The sequence below is a fragment of the Myiozetetes cayanensis genome, unplaced genomic scaffold (assembly GCF_022539395.1).
Source record: "Myiozetetes cayanensis isolate MyiCay16 unplaced genomic scaffold, myiCay2020 scf12, whole genome shotgun sequence".
NCBI classification, from domain to species: domain Eukaryota; kingdom Metazoa; phylum Chordata; class Aves; order Passeriformes; family Tyrannidae; genus Myiozetetes; species Myiozetetes cayanensis.
This window is the reverse complement of record NW_026086826.1, coordinates 3,658,025-3,677,464: the sequence shown is the minus strand read 5'-3', so window position 1 is coordinate 3,677,464 and position 19,440 is coordinate 3,658,025. Positions and strand designations below refer to the sequence as shown.

Below are 19,440 nucleotides of genomic sequence, written 5' to 3'. Positions count from 1 at the left end.
GGCGCAGAGCATGTGTGGCTGCTGGGAGGGCGTCGGAAGACATGAGCACCCGCCCGCGCTGCTGCTTTCCCCTTCCTGCTGTGGGAGCCCTGACTTTGGCTGTACCACACGCAAAACGAAAGCAGTGCTGGCACATGACTGTGCTGGAGCCATCTCCCATTCTGCAGCCCCAGCACCCTGGTGAGTCTGCTGCGGCGGGGCCTAGAGAGATACCCCTGGGGCACCCATCCCATGGCTGCCCCACCTCCACCCCATCCCTGCAGAGGATTTCCTTAACCAGGCAGCAAACCACAAGGACAGCAGGGATCTGTGGAGACTCGTAAGGCGTGCTCCCCGAGTTGCTTGGAACACCAGGAACATCAGGGGGTCAGCCCTGAGATGGGGTGCAGGGCTGCGGAGGTGGAAAGGACTAGAAGACTCTCAGTGGGTGAGATGTGGTAAGGGCTGTGCTGTTTGCGTACTTGGGCTGCTGAGCTGTGGAGGCAGAAAGGACCGGAGAACTCTGAGAGGGTGAGATGTGGGAAGGGCTGTGCTGTTGGTGAACTTGGGGTGCTGAGCTGCACCCCTGCCATGCTCCCCAACAGACGCCCTGAAGCCCCGGGGTACAGCACACCCCAGGAACTGGGAGAGATCCAGGAAGCAGGGCAGGGTGCCGGAGTGCAGGCACCCGTCCCAGCACGTGGGAAGCCCATTGGGAAGGAGAGGAGAGGGGAGGGAGGGGAGGCCTCGGCGAGGGGCCAAGCAAGGGGCGGCCCCTGGCGCACCCTTCATGCATTACTGGAAACATCTGGCCTGGGATGTGGGGGCGTGCACTGGCTGCACACACGTGTGTGCACATGCACAGGGGTATGGGCACACATACACACACATATGTATTTATGGGTACACTGCATATCAGTACATGCATCCACACCTGTGTACACTCATGTTCACATGTGCATACGCGCCCATACATGTGTACATAAGTGCCCATACATGTGCAGACACACATGCACAGACGTGGATGTTTGCACACACATGCAGATGCAAACATGTACAACCACATGTAGACACACACCTAGATACATGGGTGTGAGCTCACAGATTTGCGTGCACACACACGTGTACGTCTGCCAGCAAGCAGCGTGCACAGGCATGGGCATACCGTGTGTGACCCACTTACATGCAACAGACCCACATACATGTACAACACTCACACAAACCTCACACATCCCAGCTGGAGCCTGTGCCCATCCCACTGCCCGGGATCGCCATGGCACTGCACTCTGTGTGCACACTGCGTGTTCCTCTGGGTGTGAAAACCCGTGTGTGCAGGGATGCGTGTGTGCCCAGTAGGGGCCTGTGTGTGACCATGTGTCCCATATATGTTCACACATGTCATGGTCTCGGGCAAGCCTGCACATGGTCCTCTTTGCCCACATGCCTGTGGGCTGCGTGTGGGCTCCTGGTGCCCGTGCGTGCCCAAGTGTGCCAAATGCACGGTGTGCCCGTGCCGTGCCCGTGTGTGCAGCACCCCTGCGTGTGCCGGTGTGCGTGTCCGTGCGCGCCGCGTGTACCCGTGTGCCCAGGCGTGTGCGTGTGTGCCACACGCACCCCGTGTGCCCGCGGCACCGCGTGCGCCCTCGCCCTCCGCGGTGCCCGCCGTGCCCGCGGTGCGCCGAGCGGAGCCGAGCCGCGCTGCGGGCACGGGTGCGGGTGCCGAGGCGGGGCGCTGGGGAGCGCGGCGAAGCGGGTGTGGGGGGGGAAGCGCGGCGAAGCGGGGGGCGGAGCACGGCGGCGGGGGCGAGAGGCGGTGCCAGCCCCCACCGACCTCCAAACTTTCATTAACTCGGCGGCAGCACCGGCGGCGGCGGCGGCTACGGGCCTGGTACGGCACCGGCACCGGGCTGGGAGCGGCGCCCCCGCGGGCCCACCCGGCGCGGCGGGAGGGGCCGGGCGGCGGAATGGGCACGGTAAGGGGCGCGCACCTCCGCCGGCACCGGGCGCCCGGCCCGTCCTGCGGCCGCAGCAGCGCTGGCGATGGGACGGGAGAGGGGCGGGTGGGCTGCCGGAGAGGGGCGGGAAGGGGACGGGGGCGGCGGGGGTCTCCGGAGCGGCGGGGTCGGGGACATCGTGGGAGGCACCAGGAGCGGCCACCCGTCAGGACAGTGTCGGGAGCGGGATAGCGGCATAGCGGGATGCGGGGCGGTCCCGCATCTGTTGCTCTCGCGGCGGCGCGGGGCCGGGGGAGCGCGGGGCCGCCGCGCGCAGAGCGGGGCCACCGCCGCCGCACCCGGGGAGGACGGCGGGCACCGGGGCGGCCCGGCCCGGTGGCGGGGCGGGGGGGCTGGCGGTAATTTTCCACGGGCATGTGCCGGGGCGGGGCGGCGGAGCAGCCACCACGTGGCGGCTGATGTAACCGGGCCCCCCGCCGCCGCCGTTCTGCACCGGGCGGCGGCGGCGGGGGGGGAGCCGGGCGGCGGGCGCGTCGCGGCGGGCGCTGCCCGCGGAGCCGCCGCCGGAGCCGCCCCCGCGGGGCGGGAAGGGGAGCATGGCGGCGGCAGGCCGGCCCGCTGCCAGCCTCCCGCGGGCGCCGGGGAAGCCCGGTTGCGGCGGGCCCGGCGGATGCTGCCAGAGGAAATGGCCTCGCAGGTGGCAGCGGCTGCACCGGTGCTTCGGGCTGCCCACCCGCCGGGCGGGAGAGGACGGGGCACTCCATCCTCCGGCCCGGCATCCGTGGCCTTACCCTGCGTGCCTGTCTCCCCCGCCGAGGTGTGACACCTCTGCGGGAACCCCTGTGTGTGCTCAGGTGTCCCCCGCGCCGTCTCTAAGTACACGAGCTGCCCTGTCCTCCTGTCTGTCATGGCATCACTCAGATCAGGAAAGCCACCAGTGGATTGAATCCCTATCCCTGCCGGGCTGTCCCAGGGGATGCTGCATCCTCGGGCATCCCTACATCCGTCCCAATGCCACCCCGCTGCTGGCTTTACCCTTGCTCCACGCTAGGCTGGGAGCCAAGGCCAGTGGCATCTACGCACTCATGGAGCCTTATCAGCGCCTGGCAGACCCCGAGGGGAGTGGCAGCTGTCCAGCCCCTCGGGCACTCCTCCCTCCCAGGATACCGGATGAGTCCTCAGTCTGAATTCAGGGCCGCAGGGCGGGCAGCTTTTGGCTGGCTGGTGATAGGTGTGTGATGAGAGGTGAAGTTTGGCCACCGATCCTGCACCTCCCACCTTTGAGAGAACCCTGTACCGTGCAAGGAGTCAGGCTTGTGTCAGCGATGACATCTCGGCTACACTGGAAATGCAGCCACTTCTGGAGAAGGCATTGGTGATGGGATGTGGTATCTGTTGGCAGCAGCCTGTCTGCGCTGGAGGGGCTGGGGGCTCGCCCCACATCCCCTAGCTTCCTGCCCGTTATCTCCACTGCCCATTCTCCCTCCCGGTGACTTAAGGGCCTCGTTCACTTCTGCTGATCACTCCAGACTGACGGCAGCCTGGGGATAGGCCCTGGGGTGTTTGACTGCTGCTGGTGTGGTCGGGGACCCTAGGTGGGGGTCGGGGTCCTTCAGCCACCAAAGGCACCAAGCACTGGTGTGGGTTCTGCAAACACCGGTGCTGTTGCACAGACAATCAGATTGGTGTTTTGCAAGACCGTCTGTCCCTCCTGGCGAGGTCAGGCCTCGGTGTTCCCCTGGGGCCTCCAGCAGCCCCTGGCTGGGGCAGGGGTAAGGGCTGGGGAGGCAGATGCCCATGCCCTGTTCGGCAGCACCTGGCACCCGGCAGAGCCCAGCGGCTCGGCCCCCCTGCGCTGCACGTGCACGAGATGCACCGGGGCAGAAGGCAATCGTTTCCCATCTGTGTCCTGCGCGGCAGCTGAGCCCTGCACTGGCCCCGCTCAGCGCCCAGTCCCGGCGCTGTCGTGTGCCGCAGCCACTTCGGCTTCAGCTCTCGCTGGGGGAGAGCTCAAGGGGCCCCTGCTCCTGCCCGCGGCCCCCGACGCCCACCTGCTGGGGGGCCGGCAGCCAGCTGCCCGCAAGGTCGTCTGTCCACACCGGGTAAATCTTTAACTGCTTCTTGGGAAACACCTGGGAGCCGCTGCTCCTGTGGGTGCCAGGGGGTTCAGAGACGCTGGAGGGGGTGGGAGCCAACAGGAAGAGACCCCGCCGCCAGCCCACCCAACCGCGGGCCCGGTGTCCTCCACCAGCCCCACTACCCAGTGGGCAGGTACAGGGTAGCAACTTGTCTGGCACAGTCGTCCGGTTCCTGAAGGGAGGGGGAGGCCTGGGGCGGGGACGTGCCCACCCCACCAGTCACGTCTCTCTTGGTGTCTTCTCCCCTCTGCCCAGCTTGCTCTGACGGTGGATTGAAGCACAGTAGTGCTGGTGGCGCAGCCAGCGTGACGGAGAGCGGGCAGGCGAGGGACGCTGCACTGGGCAGCCGGCACCGTGCTCCAGCCTCCAGGAATGGCCGATAAGTGCAGCGAGGGGCTGCTGGTAAGTGCTGGGGTGGAGGGAGCGGGCTGGTGTACCCCACTGCCTCGGGAACCCAGCGAACCCAGTGCAGAGGGTGAGACACCAGGGCTCCTGTAGGGCTTGGTGCCGTCCTGGGGCCCCCAGTCAGGGCTGTGCCACCCTGGTGCTCCCCCGGCATCAGGCTGATGCTCTCTCTGCTGCCTGTGGGGCTCCTTGGGTGCGGTGTCTTGCTGTGCCTGGAGATGCTATCGCCCATCTCACAGGCGCTCTGCCCAGCCTTATCGTCTGCCCCAGCTCTCCAGGCGGGCGGCTCCACAACCTGGTGTTGGCGAAGGGTGCAGGGGTTCCTCCATGCCAGGTGCCCCCAGAGGGGCATGGATGTGGCTGCTTCCCCTCCATCCAGCGGGCTCTCCCGGACTGGTAGGACGGTGTGCAGGCAGAGCCAGGTTTCTCCAGGCACTGGTGTAGTGCCTGACCCTCCATCCTCACAAGCGACGCGTTGCAGGATGCTGTGGGCTGCCCTGCACTCACCTGCACCAGGGATGGCTTCGGTGTTCCAGGCAGATGCAGGATATGCCCACTACATGTCTTTGTCAGAGGGCTGCGATGGCCCCGTGCTTGTGGCAGCTCTGCTGTGCAGTGAGGGGTTTGGGAGCCCCGAGCTCAGGTTCCCATGACAGGCTGTTGTGCTGTGTTGGGCAGGTGAGCCCAAGCTGGGCATGGCTTTTTCCCTTTTTCCCGAAGGATGGGAGCTGAACGCTGGGATTGACACGGTCACCAGGCCCTCCCCTTCCCGGGGGGCTTCCTGAAATAGCTGCACACTCCAGCCGCAGGGCTGGGAGCCAGGATTTGCCTGGGAAGCCAAGAGCCAGGGGAGCAGCATGCTCCAGCAAGCGCTTTCAGTGCACTCGCGTGCATGCGGCTTCTCCGCTTGTGTGTCCCAGCGTGGCCCCACAGGCTGTGCCTGCAGTGGGGAGCCCAGCACCCATCCTGCCACAACAGAGAAAGGGGTCAGGGCATCTGGTGGGATAAGAAGGCAGATCTCTCCAGGAGAAGCCCCATGCTAGGAACAGGGAGGTGCTGAAGATGTATCTGGGCACGATCAGGGGTCTGTCGTGGGGATGCACTTCTGCACGTGGTGTTTGCCATGGCTCTGTGCTGCTTATGTTTTCTTACCCTGGCCAGAGCAGTCAGCATCGCACCAGGGTGAGGGCTGAGCCTGACATGGGCAGCAGGGAGCCAGAGATGGGAGTGCCCACCCTCTCCCAGTAAATCTTTAACCTGCTTCTCGGAAGTACCTGACCAGCCCACCCCAGGGCCAGGGTGTCAGATGCAACAGGGTCTGACATGTGCTGTGTTGGCCACCCTGGCTCTCAGCCCTCTTCCCAGGGCTCCTCTGTTTACAAAGTGGAAGGATACCCCTGCACAGGGATGGAGTGTGCTGCTATGGGGGCTGCAGGGGGAAGGGCAGGTCCCTGTGAAAGCATCTCTCCTCCTAGAGCATCCCTGCATCCTGAGAACCTCAGGAGGAGCTGCAGCAGGCCACGCACTGGCTACTGAGCTGCCTGGGTCCCTGGGGAAGGGAACTAATTTCCTTGGCCTGTCTCCAGGGCCCCTGCCAGTAACCTGGCAAAGCTTGGTCCCTGCATGTCCCCATGTCCCTGCCTGCAGGTGCAGCTCCCACCACCACCCCCAGCCCTGTCAGGCTCCTGCCATGCAACCACTGCCCAGCATTGTGTGTGCAGTCTCTGGGGCCAGACGAGTTTGTGGTGGGACCTGGAGCGCCCACTGTGTCCCACCTGGGGAGGGACAGGGGTGATGCAGGCAGCAGCTGGGTGATGTGCAGCTGTGCCTCAGTTTCCCCACCTGAGTGCTGGGGCCTGGGGAACGACAGTGCTGTGTCCTGCTTTTGCAGGCTCTGTGTTTTGTGGGCACCCCTGTGAAGCTCTAAATGCTGACTCCAAAACAGCAGGCAGGAGTGGGGGGAACCCTATTGTTCCCAAGCCCTGCAGATATCCTGACAGCAGATGCCCAACGGGGTGCAGGGCACCTGCTGGAGCTGGATCAGTCGCTGTGCGGCTGGGCAGAGTGAGTCCCTGTGGGGCCACACGGGGAGCAGGGAGGGTCTGACAGCCTCTCCCTCTCTGGCCTTTAAGGACACTTTGTTTTGTTGTTCTCAGGGTGCTTTGTTCACGCTCCAGCATTGCCAGTGGCTCCTGACTCCCAGGGCTGCCTTTGCTGGCACGGCTGGGCAGCCTTTGGCCGCAGGGTGCCCAACTCAGGTAGGCTCCTGCTGTCACCCGAGGCCACCCTGGCTGGACACTGGGGTGCTGCTCCCACTGACCTGCTGGGGGTTAAGGGCTGGGGGGGCTCTGCCTGTCCCAGACACCCCCAGCGGCGCAGTGCCACCGGCCAGCGGCAGGAGCTGCGGAAGTGGCTTTTGGCTGCAGGAGCCCTTCCCGGAATACCAAGGGGCAGTGATGGGGGGGGCCGGCGGGGGATTTTTCTGCCTGAACGCCCTGGGAGAATCATGTCTGCCCTGGTAGAATGGGGCCAGAGAAAGGAAAGGAGTCAGGAAGCACTCAGCTAGGGGATGTTGGCCCTAGGGCAGGTCTCTGGGTATCATTCCTGCCCCTGTCACCCTGCAACCCTGTCAGGGGACAATGACAGGGGCTGGAAGACCTGTGGCCATACCCCATGCCCCCATCACCTCTGTGTTCATCCCCAGCAGCGCCAGCCAGCCAGGGTGGGGACCAGAATGCCAGGGAAGGTGAGGGTCCCAGTGCAGGCCCCTCGTTTCCAGTGTCTCCATGCAGCTGGCTGTCCCCTCTGTCTGCTGGCTGGGCTGCCAAGGGAGCAGCACTTTGCTCCCACGGGCTGACACAGGGCCTGGCATCCCCAGGATGGGGCTGTGGGTTCTGCTGTGCCGTGCTCAGGCTGCTGTGGGGGACATGAGGGGCAGCATGCCCGGGGCAGGACATCTGGTGGTAGCACGCAGGTGGTCCAGGCACCAGGTGATGCAGCTGAACCAGGGCACAGAGGGATGCTCACAAGGTGCCCACACACCTTGCGGGGTGCCTGGGCACAGAGGTGCCTGGTTGCATGTGTAGGGCAAGACTGGGCTGGGGTCACTGGGGCTGGCACAGCGTGGGATGGCTCTGGGCTTGCACTGTGGGCCACAGTTGGGTGCTGCCATCCCACGGGTGGGGCACATCCCAAGCTACTGGGTGTCTGGTGCAAGAGGGGACAGGGACACGCACTGGGTGCTGGCATGAGGGGGTTGGGCGCCCGCCCCGCACACGTGTGCTGTTCACGTGTGCGCCCACGGCCGCTGCTGCCCGGACCCCAGATGGTCTCCCGAAAGCGCCGGCCCGTCCCCCCGCCCTCCGTGCACCATCATGCCTCACTGACGCCTTGGCCACACTCCCCAGCCGGGACACAGGGCTGGGAGCAGCTGGAGAACCCCGAGCCTGGCTGGGGGGCACCCTGAGCCTGCCCTCCTATGGGACACAGCACCCCACCAGGGTCCCACCCCGTGCTGGCACAGGGGTGAGCAGGGAGGTTGTGGGGTGCCTGGGCAGCGGAGGGGTCGTGGCACAGACCTCCTGCCAGCCAGATGGTCCCCCTCGGGGCACTGACCTTGTGAGGGTTGCCATGGAGACCCCACGATGTCGCCAGCAGTATGACGTTGAGTGAAGTAGCATGGCACCAGGTTGGGGATGTGCCAGCAGACAGACTTGTCCCTGTGCCCCTATCCCCAGGCAGGGCCATGTCCTGTCCCTGAAGCTCTTGAGTGCCCAGTTTTGCAGTCGGGCAGGCAGGGCCGGGCAGCTGCGTGGATGATGGGCAGAGGGGCAGGAATGCATGTGTGGGGCAGGGGGTGATGGGGCATGGCACTGGGGGGGCTCTGAGGGAACGTGGCCCTCTACCCTGCTCCAAGAGCAGCTCCTGGCCTCGGACAGACGGGCAGCAGTACCCGTGGGGAGGGCAGTGCTGCCTGCTGGAGCGTGTGGGGCTGCGAGCAGCTGGACCCTGCTAATGAGGCCTCATTAAGTGGGACAGGACTGAGCCTGCTGTGCAGCCTGCGCTGTCTTGCCCTGCCCGCGCCGGCCAGGGAGGGCACCTGGCTCGTGGGGGTACAGCTTGTGGGGGCGCCTGCGGTGTGGGCCAGGCAGGGATGGTGCCGGGGCAGGTGGCGTGGTGGGGCGCCGGTGCTGTGTCGGGACAGGCGACGAGGGGCTGAGCCTGGCCGGGAGGCAAGCGGGGAGCAGTGCCAAGCACTGGAGGCAGTGGGCGGGGGAAGGCGGGAGGGTGGGCGGCTGCTGCGCCGGAGCCCGAGGTGCCAATGAAGCTGGGGACTCACCAAGCCATCCAGCCTGGGCCCCCGGATGGCAGCTGCGAGCAGCGGGGCCCCCTTGGACCCTCTCAGCACGTCAGTGGGCAGGTGAGAGCAGGGTCTGGGGGGCAGAGCGGGGGGGCCAGGCTGAATGGTGGCTGTGCCAGTGCTGTCCCCCTACCACTGTGGCTCTCTGAGACCCTTTATTCTGGCTTTGGGGTGATGGCTCTGCAGTGCTGAGCCACAGCTGCAGATTTGCACTATGGCATGCTGGAGAGGTACCCCCAAACCCTACAGCCCTGCAGGGACATGGGGTGCTCCAGGGGAGGGAGGGCACAGCATGGCACCAAACCCCTCCATGGTCTCACGTGTGCTGGGAGCAAGAGGAGATTGTCTGACAGTTGTGTGTTTGTTGACTCTGGAACCTACTGATTTTGCAAAAAAAGGGTGCACAGCACCTGGATTGCAGCTCGGTGCTGCAGGGGCAGCAGAGTATAGCAAAGATCCTCCTTCTCCCCTCCCCACCCTCTTACCTTTCATGGGCATTGGTGAGAAATGTCAAAGCTTGCCTTGGTTCCCCGGGGCAGCACTGGTGCTGCTGTGGGTGGCTGGCAGAGCACACTCAGGGCTGTCACTGGGGCTGGGCAGCCTCCTGCACTGAGAGGTCGTGAGGGCTGTAGAACACTGCTGGGAGGTCCTGGGATTTGGACATCTCCCTTGTCACTGCATCACCCCAACCCTGGGAGTGTCCCCTTGCCTGTGCACCGATGGATGATGCTGCCACTGCCCAGGCCACGCCAAATGCCTTTTCCCTCACAACATGCCTCTGCTACACTGGGGCAGGGGCAAACATGGGACTGGGCACCAAAGAGAGAGCAGGGAGGGTTAGGATGTGCCGGTGGGGCTGGCAGAACCAGGATGGGAAGGCTGGCAGAGCACAACCACCCCTCATGCAGGGCTGACACTTGTGGATTCATTACCCCATGTGCTAGGGACAAGGAGTACAGGGGCTGATTATAGGGCCCCCAGCACCCAGGATCAGAGGACAGCCAGCAAGGGCACCCAGGACACCCCCTCTCTAAGTGACTCCATCCCTCCACCCCTGGGGACCCCCACCTCAGGCTGGGGTTCATCTGCCCCAGGCATCCTGTCCCCCACTTTGTCGCCCTTAAAGAGCCACTATTGTGGCTCTGCCTAACCTGGTGATGACTTTGTTGCCATCGCCATGGCAGTGACCAATGACATCAGGCTGATGACATCAGGGGATGGCTGGTACCCTGCACTGGCATTGCAGGAGCAGACCTGACACCCCAGTAGGAGGTTGGGTGGAAGAATTGGGTGTCCCTCACTGGTCCAGGGGGGGCTGGATAAGGCTCATTCCTCACAGAGTGCCTCTACTGGGCTGAAATACCCTGGTGTGGGCAGTTTGAATGAGGGAAAAAAAGAGGAGGGGGATCATGCTGGAGATGCCTCCAATGAGGACATCCCCTTCCAGCATAGACCCTGCCACCACCACAAGCTTCCCAGCCATAAATCAGGGCCCCTTAGGGAAGTGGGGGGCATCCGGGCACCCCAGCCAAGCTGTCATTGTGCAAGGCAATGCTGCTTAGCATGAGAAAGGCTTTGGTGCCAGGCAGGGTGATGGATGATGCCTGCTTTGCTGGGCTGGGGAAGTTTTGTCTATGGTGTACTGGGGGTTCCCTGGGGAAGGGGGAGGAAGGATGCCCTGGGCACTCCGAACATCCCCTTTTGGGTCGTTTTGGATCTTCCCTTTTGGAACGTCCCTTCTGGGGACATTTGGGGTGCCTGGGGAACCTTTCCTCCCCCCTGATGTTACCACCCAAGCCAGGCATCTTTTGGAGCTGCATGGGATTACATGCATGGAAAATTTGGGGCCTGGGAGCAGGACCTGCTCCCCCCAGGGACTGCATAGTTGCTGGGTGGCAGCTCTGGCTTTGCTTCCCAGCTCTGTCCATTTCCCACAGCAGAGAGAGGGGGGAGTTTCATCTTCCCAGATGTCTGGGTTCTCTCTCTCTGTCCCCCCCCCTCTTTTACCATGTGGGATTGGTAGGGTGGTTAATGAGTGTAAAGGAGAGGGTGACCTTCCTAGATTTGGGGAGGGGGGGAGTTGGTAGCAAGCTGATGGGTGAGCATGCAAGTGTTTGCGCACGTGTGCTTGCTTGTGCATGCATGGACACACATGTGGCTGCCCCCTTATTGGGGACAAGTGCACCAAAGCCCAGTGCTGCAGGAAAGGAGGGGGGAGCAGCAGAGGCCTGGCTGTTTCATTGCACTGGTGCCAGGCGGCTCAAAGTTGGGACGCCCCATTGGGCATGGGGGTGAAGCCGTGCCAGGGTCACCGGAGCAGAGCAGTGACTTGGGACAGGGATGAGGCTCCCTTTGGGCGCCAGGGCTCCAGGCTTAGCCAGGACTATGCAGTGTATGTGGTCCCCCCCACCAGACCCTTTGTCAGGGAAGCTGGAGCATTGCCCCCCCTCCTGCTGGCTGTGCTGCTCATTAGGAGCCTCGTTAGTGTGAGCAGCTTAATCAGAGGCTTCCCAATCAGATCAGTCTGCTCGAGTGGGCAGTGTGCCCTGGCACAGGGACAGTGCCAGTGTCCCGTCCCCTCCGCCTTGGGGACCCCTTAGCCCTTCTACTGCGTGGCACCCCACAACAACAAGGACCTCCCCTGGCAGGGGGCTCCCCCAGCACCCGGAGCTGCCGTGAGCTCGTTTCTGACGGACCCTTTGCTCATGGAGTCAGGTGTGGGCACTCCAGCTCCCCGGCCGGGCGCGACAGCGTATTGCCCCTGTAGCCCTGCCCGAAGTGCCCACCGATGCCCCTTTGCCCCTGTCCGCCGGCCCCGCGCCCCTGCAGCCCCCCCGCAGCCCGCGGCGCGTGCGGGCCCCGCTCGCAGCAGATGGCTTTGTTTGGCAGCGCGGTGCCGGAGTCGCTGGGCATCACGTCCCGGCTGCGCCGGCCCTAATCAAATGATACGGTTAGGTGCACTGCGCCTGCTGCCTGCACCCCGCTGGCGTGAGCAGATACAAAGTGACGGCTCCCATTTGTGGCCCCCTCACTGGCAGCCATCGTGGGGGGCACGGGCTTGAGGGGGGGGAGCAGCGTGAGTGGGCATGGACGTGGGGGTGTCTGTGGTGACAAGACTGGCACTGCGGAGCTCCAACACGCTCCTAGGGCTGCCAGCACCTTGTGCTGCTCCTTTAGGGTTGTGGGTTCTGTGGAGCCGCGGACTGACAACCAGCACCCTCACCCCATGCACCCATCACCTGGCTTCAGGTGGGGAAGGGAGGGCTTGGGGCACCCCCGCACCCCAAAATGCTATCTGCCCTCAGCCCAACCTTGCTAGAGCTGCAGTGTGCAGGCAGGACATTATTACGAGCCCAGCCATGGGGTGATGGGTGCCATCCCTGCCAGGGGTGACGGGTGCTCATCCCAGTTGTTGTTGTCCTCCTTGGTGTGAGCTCACATTGTGCGGCAGGCTGCACAAAGAGCTCTTTCTTGCCCCCTTCTGCCCTCCCCTGTCCCCTGCAGTGAGGGGCAGCTGGGCACTGGGGCTGTCCACGCAGGGGACCCACCTGCACGGGACGCCCTGTGAGCTGCCCCGAGCATGGGTGCTGCACCTTGCTGGGTGCTGAGCGGGCGGCAGGACCCTGCAGGGTGCCTTTTCTGGGAAGGCACCTGGCCCCCTGCCTGCTCTAATCACTGCACCTCACTTCCCATTGAGGGGAGCTTCTGATTCACGCCGGGGGTCCCACAATTCCTGCCCCAGCTGTGGGCAGCGGCCACCCAGCAGGACCTCTCTCGCTGGGCACGGGGAGGGGGGGCAGGAGAACAGAGGGCCCTTTGTGCTCAGGCGCCCGAACCTGCTTTGTATGAGTTGCAGACTCTTCCTTCGCTGCAGCCGGGCTCCAGGCAGAGCTATTCATCGCGGGGGGGTGTGGGGGGTGCCACCACCGCTGCCCTCCCCCTCCTTGGCACTGCCTGTGCGTGGCGGGCGGCGGGGGCTGGCGTGGGGGTGGGATGGGGACGGATGCCGGGGACCACCCAGCCCCGCTCAGTGGCTGTCACCCCTCCGATGGAGCTGGCGGGGGGGTCCCCAATTTACACACTCCGCGGCATCTCTCCACAGAATGGCGCCGTGCCCGGGGAGCGGGGCAAGCAGGAGAAGAGCGTAAAGCGTGGCAACTGGGGTAACCAGATCGAGTTTGTGCTGACCAGCGTGGGCTACGCCGTGGGCCTGGGCAACGTCTGGCGTTTCCCGTACCTCTGCTACCGCAATGGGGGAGGTGGGTGTCAGGGGGACAGGGGAGTGGGGTCTCTCTGGGCAGGCGTGGCCCCAACCCCACATGGTGCTTGGGGTGGTGCAGTGCCTGGGGAGCATATGGGGTCATTGCTCACTCATCCTCTGGTTCCTGCCCTCCAGGTGCCTTCATGTTCCCCTACTTCATCATGCTGGTGTTCTGTGGCATCCCCCTCTTCTTCATGGAGCTCTCCTTCGGGCAGTTTGCCAGCCAGGGCTGCCTCGGCGTCTGGAGGGTCAGCCCCATGTTCAAAGGTAAGGAGCTGCCCGTCCCTATTGGCACGTGCCAGCGTGGGATGCCTGCTGTCACGGTGCCTGGCACCTGGTATGACCCCCCACACACCGTGGGGTGCACGCACACCTCTGGCACAGCGCCGGCACCTGCGGCTCACACAGCCCCGCACACGCGTGCCCCGCACACGGATCCCTGTCTGCGTTGCACAGGTCCCCTGCACGCATGCCCTGGCCACGCTGCCCTGCACACGCAGCCTGCCTGGCGTCCCCTGCACGCGTTACACGTGACCCTGCACACGCAGTGTGTCTCCTGCACATACCCCAGCCCTACGCTGGCATCCACTGCAGGCATTACACACACATCCCTGCATATGCCACACGTGTCCCCAGCATGTCGCTCTTGCGGAGGCCACTCAGGCCCCCTGAACAAGCTGGGGGTACCTGTGGCATGTCCAACTGGGGGCATGCTTCTGCAGTCCTCTCTCTGGACCACAGGCAGGGGTTGTGCTGTGCCAACGTGCTTGCCCTTCCATGTCTGGACCCTGGTCCAGGCGCATCTCCTGGCATACCGGTGTGCTCCCATGCTGCCGGCTCCCCTGGCGCATGCCTGCAGGCTGCCTGCCAGGTGATGTGCCCACATGTCATGTCTGAGTACAAGCGGCCCACGCACACTCTCCTGTGTGCTCTGCACTGTGGTGTGCTCAGCCTGGGGTGCACTTCCCTGTGTTTGTGTGGCCTCTCTCACATGCCACCAGATAGCTGTAACCCTAAAGTCCCTGTCGCCAGGAGTGACCCCCAACCAGTTGCTCTGTAGGGCTGCAGACCCCAAGGGTTTGCCTGCAGCCTGTGTGCGTTGTCAGGGGACCCTCACCACTGCTAGGCTTGTTTTGAGGTAGAGAGTCCCATGCACATTGCTCCTCACCCCTGTGCCGCAGCCGGGCGCCGAGCCGCGGTGTGGCTGCAAGGCTGCTGACAGCACCGCATGCTGCCCACCCCTCCCGTGCCACGACCCCCCCGCTGCGTGCCATGCCCGTGCCGTGCCGCTGCACCATGCCGCTCACCCCTCCCCGGTGCTGTTCCCAGGCGTGGGCTACGGGATGATGGTGGTGTCCACGTACATCGGGATCTACTACAACGTGGTGATCTGTATTGCCTTCTACTACTTCTTTGTGTCCATGACGCGCGTGCTGCCCTGGACGTACTGCAGCAACCCCTGGAACACGCCCGACTGCGCGGGGGTGCTGGACGGGAATATCTCCAGCCGCGCTGCCCTCAACCTCACCCATCTCCTCAACACCACCCAGAAGCGCACCAGCCCCAGCGAGGAGTACTGGAGGTACCAGGGAGTGGGGTGGGGGACGGGGAGCTGGTGATGGTGGGGCCCCACTGATGCCGCTGTCCCTTTCACACGTAGGAGGTACGTGCTGCAGCTGTCGGATGACATAGGGAACCTGGGCGAGGTGCGCCTGCCCCTCCTGGGCTGCCTCGGCGTCTCCTGGGTCGTGGTCTTCCTCTGCCTCATCAAGGGCGTCAAGTCCTCGGGAAAGGTACCTGCGTGTTCCCTCCCTGGGCCCTGCCCCCTGGGTGTGGATATGCCATCTGTGTAGATGACCGTGCCCAGTCCAGGCATAGTCCTTCCCCTGCTGGGAATGAACCTCCCATTGCGGGCAAGGCCCCACCCCTTCTCGGCACAGCTCCTCCCATGTAGCCTTGGCCCACCTCCCTGACCGTAGCCCCTTCCCTGGACCATATCCTCTCTTCCTGGTCCATCACTGCACACTCTGGACCATAATCCCTCCGCCAGTCCATAGCCACACCCCTTCCCAGGCCACACCCAGTGTCTGTCCCCGCCCCACTGATGTGCCACCCCACAGGTGGTGTACTTCACGGCCACCTTCCCCTACGTGGTGCTCACCATCCTCTTCGTGCGCGGCATCACGCTGGAGGGGGCTGTCACTGGCATCATGTACTACCTGACGCCCCAGTGGGACAAGATCCTCAATGCCAAGGTGAGCAGGGACAAGGAATGGTGGGTGGCCTGGGCAGAGCGGAGCTGGGGGCACAGCACTGACCATCCCACTGCCACAGGTGTGGGGTGACGCAGCCTCACAGATCTTCTACTCGCTGGGCTGTGCCTGGGGCGGGCTCATCACCATGGCCTCCTACAACAAGTTCCACAACAACTGCTACCGGTGAGTGCCCAACCACAGCACCCCCAGCCCCTGCCCCTCACATCTGCTGCCAGATCTGACTCCTCTTCCCACAGGGACAGCATCATCATCAGCATCACCAACTGCGCCACCAGCGTCTATGCTGGCTTCGTCATCTTCTCCATCCTGGGCTTCATGGCCAACCACCTGGGCGTGGATGTCTCCAAGGTGGCCGACCACGGCCCTGGCCTGGCCTTCGTGGCCTACCCTGAGGCCCTCACCTTGCTCCCCATCTCGCCACTGTGGTCCATCCTCTTCTTCTTCATGCTCATCCTCCTGGGGCTGGGCACACAGGTAGGTCATGGTGGGGCCAGCATGTTTGGATGGGATGGCACGGTGGGGCCAAGGTGGTGACATGCTGCCCCCTCCGCCCCATGCACAGTTCTGTCTGCTGGAGACGCTGGTTACGGCCATCGTGGATGAGGTGGGCAACGAGTGGATCATCCGCAGGAAGACCTTCGTAACGCTGGGAGTAGCTGTGGCAGGCTTCCTGCTGGGTGTCCCGCTCACCACGCAGGTAGGTGACCACAGAACCGTGGTGGTGGGGTGCTATTGCCGTGGCCACCTTCATCAGCCACATCCACATTGTTGCCACCCTGGTGGTGGTGACAGCCAGCGCCTGGTCTTGCTATGCCAACACTGGTGCTGGTATCCAGACTTAATGTCTCCATGCTGACTCTGACATCAGGTGTTGCTGTGCCTGCTGTGGTGGTCATATTTGGGCTGTGTGTTGCTGGCCCAAGCACAGCGTGGCTGTGCCATTGCCCTACCAACAGCGATGGTACCGCTGGGGCAGCTGTGCCAACAGGTGTGTCTTACAGGCGGGCATCTACTGGCTCCTGCTGATGGACAACTATGCCGCCAGCTTCTCCCTGGTTATCATCTCCTGCATCATGTGCGTGGCCATCATGTACATCTACGGTAGGTAAAACAGCTGATCAGCCAGCAGGGCTGACCCAGTCAGCCAGTGGGGAAGGGGGTGCGCTGACTTTTAGCCAGTCAGCAGTTTGCTGTGAGGCTGTTAGCCAGGCAGGAGAGCTGTGACCCGAGGGGCTGGTGGGTCCCACCACTAGGGATCTGGAGCTGGTGCTGGGTGGGGTGTGGGGGTGCTCAGGGTCCCACCTGGGCTCAAGGCCACTTGTCTCCCCAGGGCACCGCAACTACTTCAAGGACATTGAGATGATGCTGGGCTTTCCTCCCCCATTCTTCTTCCAGATCTGCTGGCGCTTCATCTCACCTGCCATCATATTTGTGAGCATCACGACCGTGGGGCACAGGGTCACGGGAGGAGGGGGCAAGGAGCTCAGTGGGACATGACACTCCCTGGGGAGGAGGGTGCTGGGCTGCAGGAAAGCAGGGATGGGGCAGAACAGGGAGGTTGTGGGGGCACAGAGCAGCCTGGCTTCTCCCCACTGGCTGATCCTGCCTATCCCTTCCTAGTTCATCCTGATCTTCACAGTGATCCAGTACCGGCCCATCTCCTACAACGAGTACGTCTACCCTACCTGGGCCATCAGCATCGGCTTCCTCATGGCACTCTCCTCCGTTATCTGCATCCCCATCTACGCCATCTACAAAGTGTGCCGTTCTGAGGGGGACACACTGCTTGAGGTGGGTGGCCAGGGGCTAGACTCCCTTGTCTGTGTCCCACGTGGGGCTGCCTGCGAGGCTGTCCCTCGCCCCGCTGGAGCTGTCAGCAGTGGCGGTGCAGGCAGCAACCATGGGGCAACCACATCTCTGGGCACCCCTGGAAGCCGCTGGCATGTTGATGCAGGCTGGGGCAAGGGAGCGTGGTGGGTGCTAACCTTGCCCCCATCCTCTCCCTTTCTCTCTAGCGCTTGAAAAATGCTACCAAGGCAAGCAAGGACTGGGGCCCGGCGCTGCCAGAGCACCGCAGCGGGCGCTACGCCCCGGCGTTCAGCCCCTCCACCGAGTCCCACCTGGAGGTGCAGCCCCTGCAGCCAGAGAAGGGCCAAAGCGAGGCAGCAGCTGCATCCCCCGTGCAGGGCAGTAATGGCTCAGCCCACAGCCAGGACTCCAGACTGTGACCCCCCGCAATCCCCACACCCCCTCTAACCCCTTTCACACCTTCCGCTGGCGGAGCCTGGCTCCGGGCTGCACCGGACCACGGGGGGCTCTCAGCACCCACCCCCGAGACACCCCCACCTCCTTGCCGGTTAACCCCTCCCGCCCCCCGCCCCGTGGCGTTCGTTAACCCTCGTGTTTACGGTAACCTTTGTGCTCGACGCTGGGACAAGAGAGGAGGGGGCACAGCCCTGGGAGGGCCGGGAGCCAGAGGCACTTTGCAGGGGCCCTGTCCTGGGGGATGCACAGGATGGGGGGGGCGGGATGCTCCCTGACCCTCACCCCCCCTTCCCAAGCCAGGCAGCCTGCCCTGCCATGGGGCACCCTCCTGACCTTCCCGTGGGGAGGATGTGGGGTGTAGGACCAGGGCTGGGCATGCTGAGACTGCCTGCAGCCATCCCAACCTATGTGTGCACAAGGTCATCATGGCAGGGGTTGGCACTGCAGGGACCCCCAGCCTGGGTGGGCACCCGCTGTGGCTCAGAGCCAAACAGGTGGCCATGCCCAGGGGTGATGTCAGGCACTGGGCCGGCACAGGGAGATGGGGGGCAAGCATGCTGTTTGCACAGGCAGTGGGATCTCACGGCACAAGACACAAGCACTTAGAGCACACGTGTGCACACGTGTGTGCCCCTTGCACAATATGGGCACGCATGTGGTGTATGTGGGCATGAACATATGCACAGTACCCCGGGGCTGTGCAGGCACTGAGCTGGTATGCTCCCCTCCGTGCACCCCTCCACCCTGTAGCCCCACTGGGGGCTCTGGGTGCCCTTCTGGGTGGCCAGGAATTGCCTGCAAAGCTGGGCACAGCCACAAGCAGCATGGGCACAGCCCGATGCTGCTGCCTGCCCCGCAGTGGGGCAGGAGGCTGGGGAATACTTAAGCTTGGCCGGGGGCTGACGGGGCAGGGCCGAGGTCCAGCTTTTCCTGGCAGCCCTAGCACTGGCAGGGGAGGACCCTCCATGGTGCTAAGAGGGAGCAGGATGGAAGGCCTCCCCCAGCTGCTGCATAGCGAGACGTACCAGTGGAGACACGAAGGGCTGCACCAGCCCACTCGCTCCGAGCCATCTGGGGACGCTCAGTCCCCAACCAGTATTAGTGGAGCAGGATGCACTGGCAAAGGCCGGGCGGTTTAAAATCTGTCTTCCAGCTCCAGCCAAAGGGCTTGGAGCTCTTGATTTGGGGTGAATGGGGTGAGACCCTTCCCACCCCGCTTGCTCCCCTCCCAGCCAGCACCCTGTGCTCCCCATGCTGCGGCCCTGAGGCTGACACAGGGGCGCGGCACAGCTTGGCACGGTGGCGGGAGGCGGTGGGCGGTGAGCCCCAGCAGGATGTTCCAGCTCCCCGTCCCGAGCCCCCCGTCGTGCTGCGGCGAGGGGCGCAGGTTCCCGCATGGTGCCCGTGCCCTGCCCCTCGAGTCACGCCGCTGCTCTTCACCTCTAATTGTTAGCAATAACGCGCGCGTCCCCGGGCAGCGCTGCCTGTTCCAGTGTCTCCGGGCAGCGCTGCCTATGCCAGTGTCTCTCCTGGTGTAGAGTTCTAAAGTATCCTAGATTTTAATGAGATTTATATTCCTGAGGCTGTGTCCTGCTGTGCCCTTCTTTGGGAACCATGGTGGGGCAGGGGGGAGGGAGGGAGAGGCGGGAAAGTGGGGGAGCACATCCCATGGGTGCAGCTCTTCTCCCCTCTAATGCAAGGCATTGGCACTGAGCAGACAGGTTGGGTTCTGAGGAATGCTCCTTTGCCCTGCTTCGACTGACAAAACCAGCTGGAGCTAAGGCAGAGGATGGGGTACAGG

The 19,440-nt window shown here is 64.0% G+C and overlaps 1 protein-coding gene across 2 annotated transcripts; it reads left to right on the top strand.

Moving 5' to 3' along the window:
- Positions 1-1,804: 1,804 nt before the first annotated feature.
- On the top strand, positions 1,805-19,220 carry SLC6A9 (solute carrier family 6 member 9). 2 transcript variants are annotated; one of them, XM_050306468.1, is made up of 14 exons: positions 1,805-1,952; positions 4,328-4,474; positions 12,940-13,096; positions 13,234-13,365; positions 14,428-14,680; positions 14,759-14,891; positions 15,219-15,353; positions 15,433-15,536; positions 15,611-15,848; positions 15,937-16,071; positions 16,376-16,475; positions 16,705-16,805; positions 16,995-17,165; positions 17,390-19,220. In XM_050306468.1, the coding sequence occupies exons 2-14, from the start codon at positions 4,445-4,447 to the stop codon at positions 17,600-17,602; spliced, it is 1,902 nt and encodes a 633-aa protein (XP_050162425.1). In that variant the 5' UTR covers positions 1,805-1,952; positions 4,328-4,444; the 3' UTR covers positions 17,603-19,220. The 2 variants fall into 2 exon arrangements, with proteins under 2 accessions (XP_050162425.1, XP_050162424.1); XM_050306467.1 differs by lacking the exons at positions 1,805-1,952; positions 4,328-4,474 and adding an exon at positions 8,771-8,897.
- Positions 19,221-19,440: the final 220 nt, after the last annotated feature.

Coding starts and splice junctions, on each gene's coding strand:
- SLC6A9 (XM_050306467.1), top strand. CDS start 8,799: ATGAAGCTGGGGACTCACCAAGCCATCCAGCCTGGGCCCCCGGATGGC. Junction 8,898..12,939: donor CTCAGCACGTCAGTGGGCAG/GTGAGAGCAGGG, acceptor ATCTCTCCACAG/AATGGCGCCGTGCCCGGGGA. Junction 16,806..16,994: donor TCTCACCTGCCATCATATTT/GTGAGCATCACG, acceptor ATCCCTTCCTAG/TTCATCCTGATCTTCACAGT.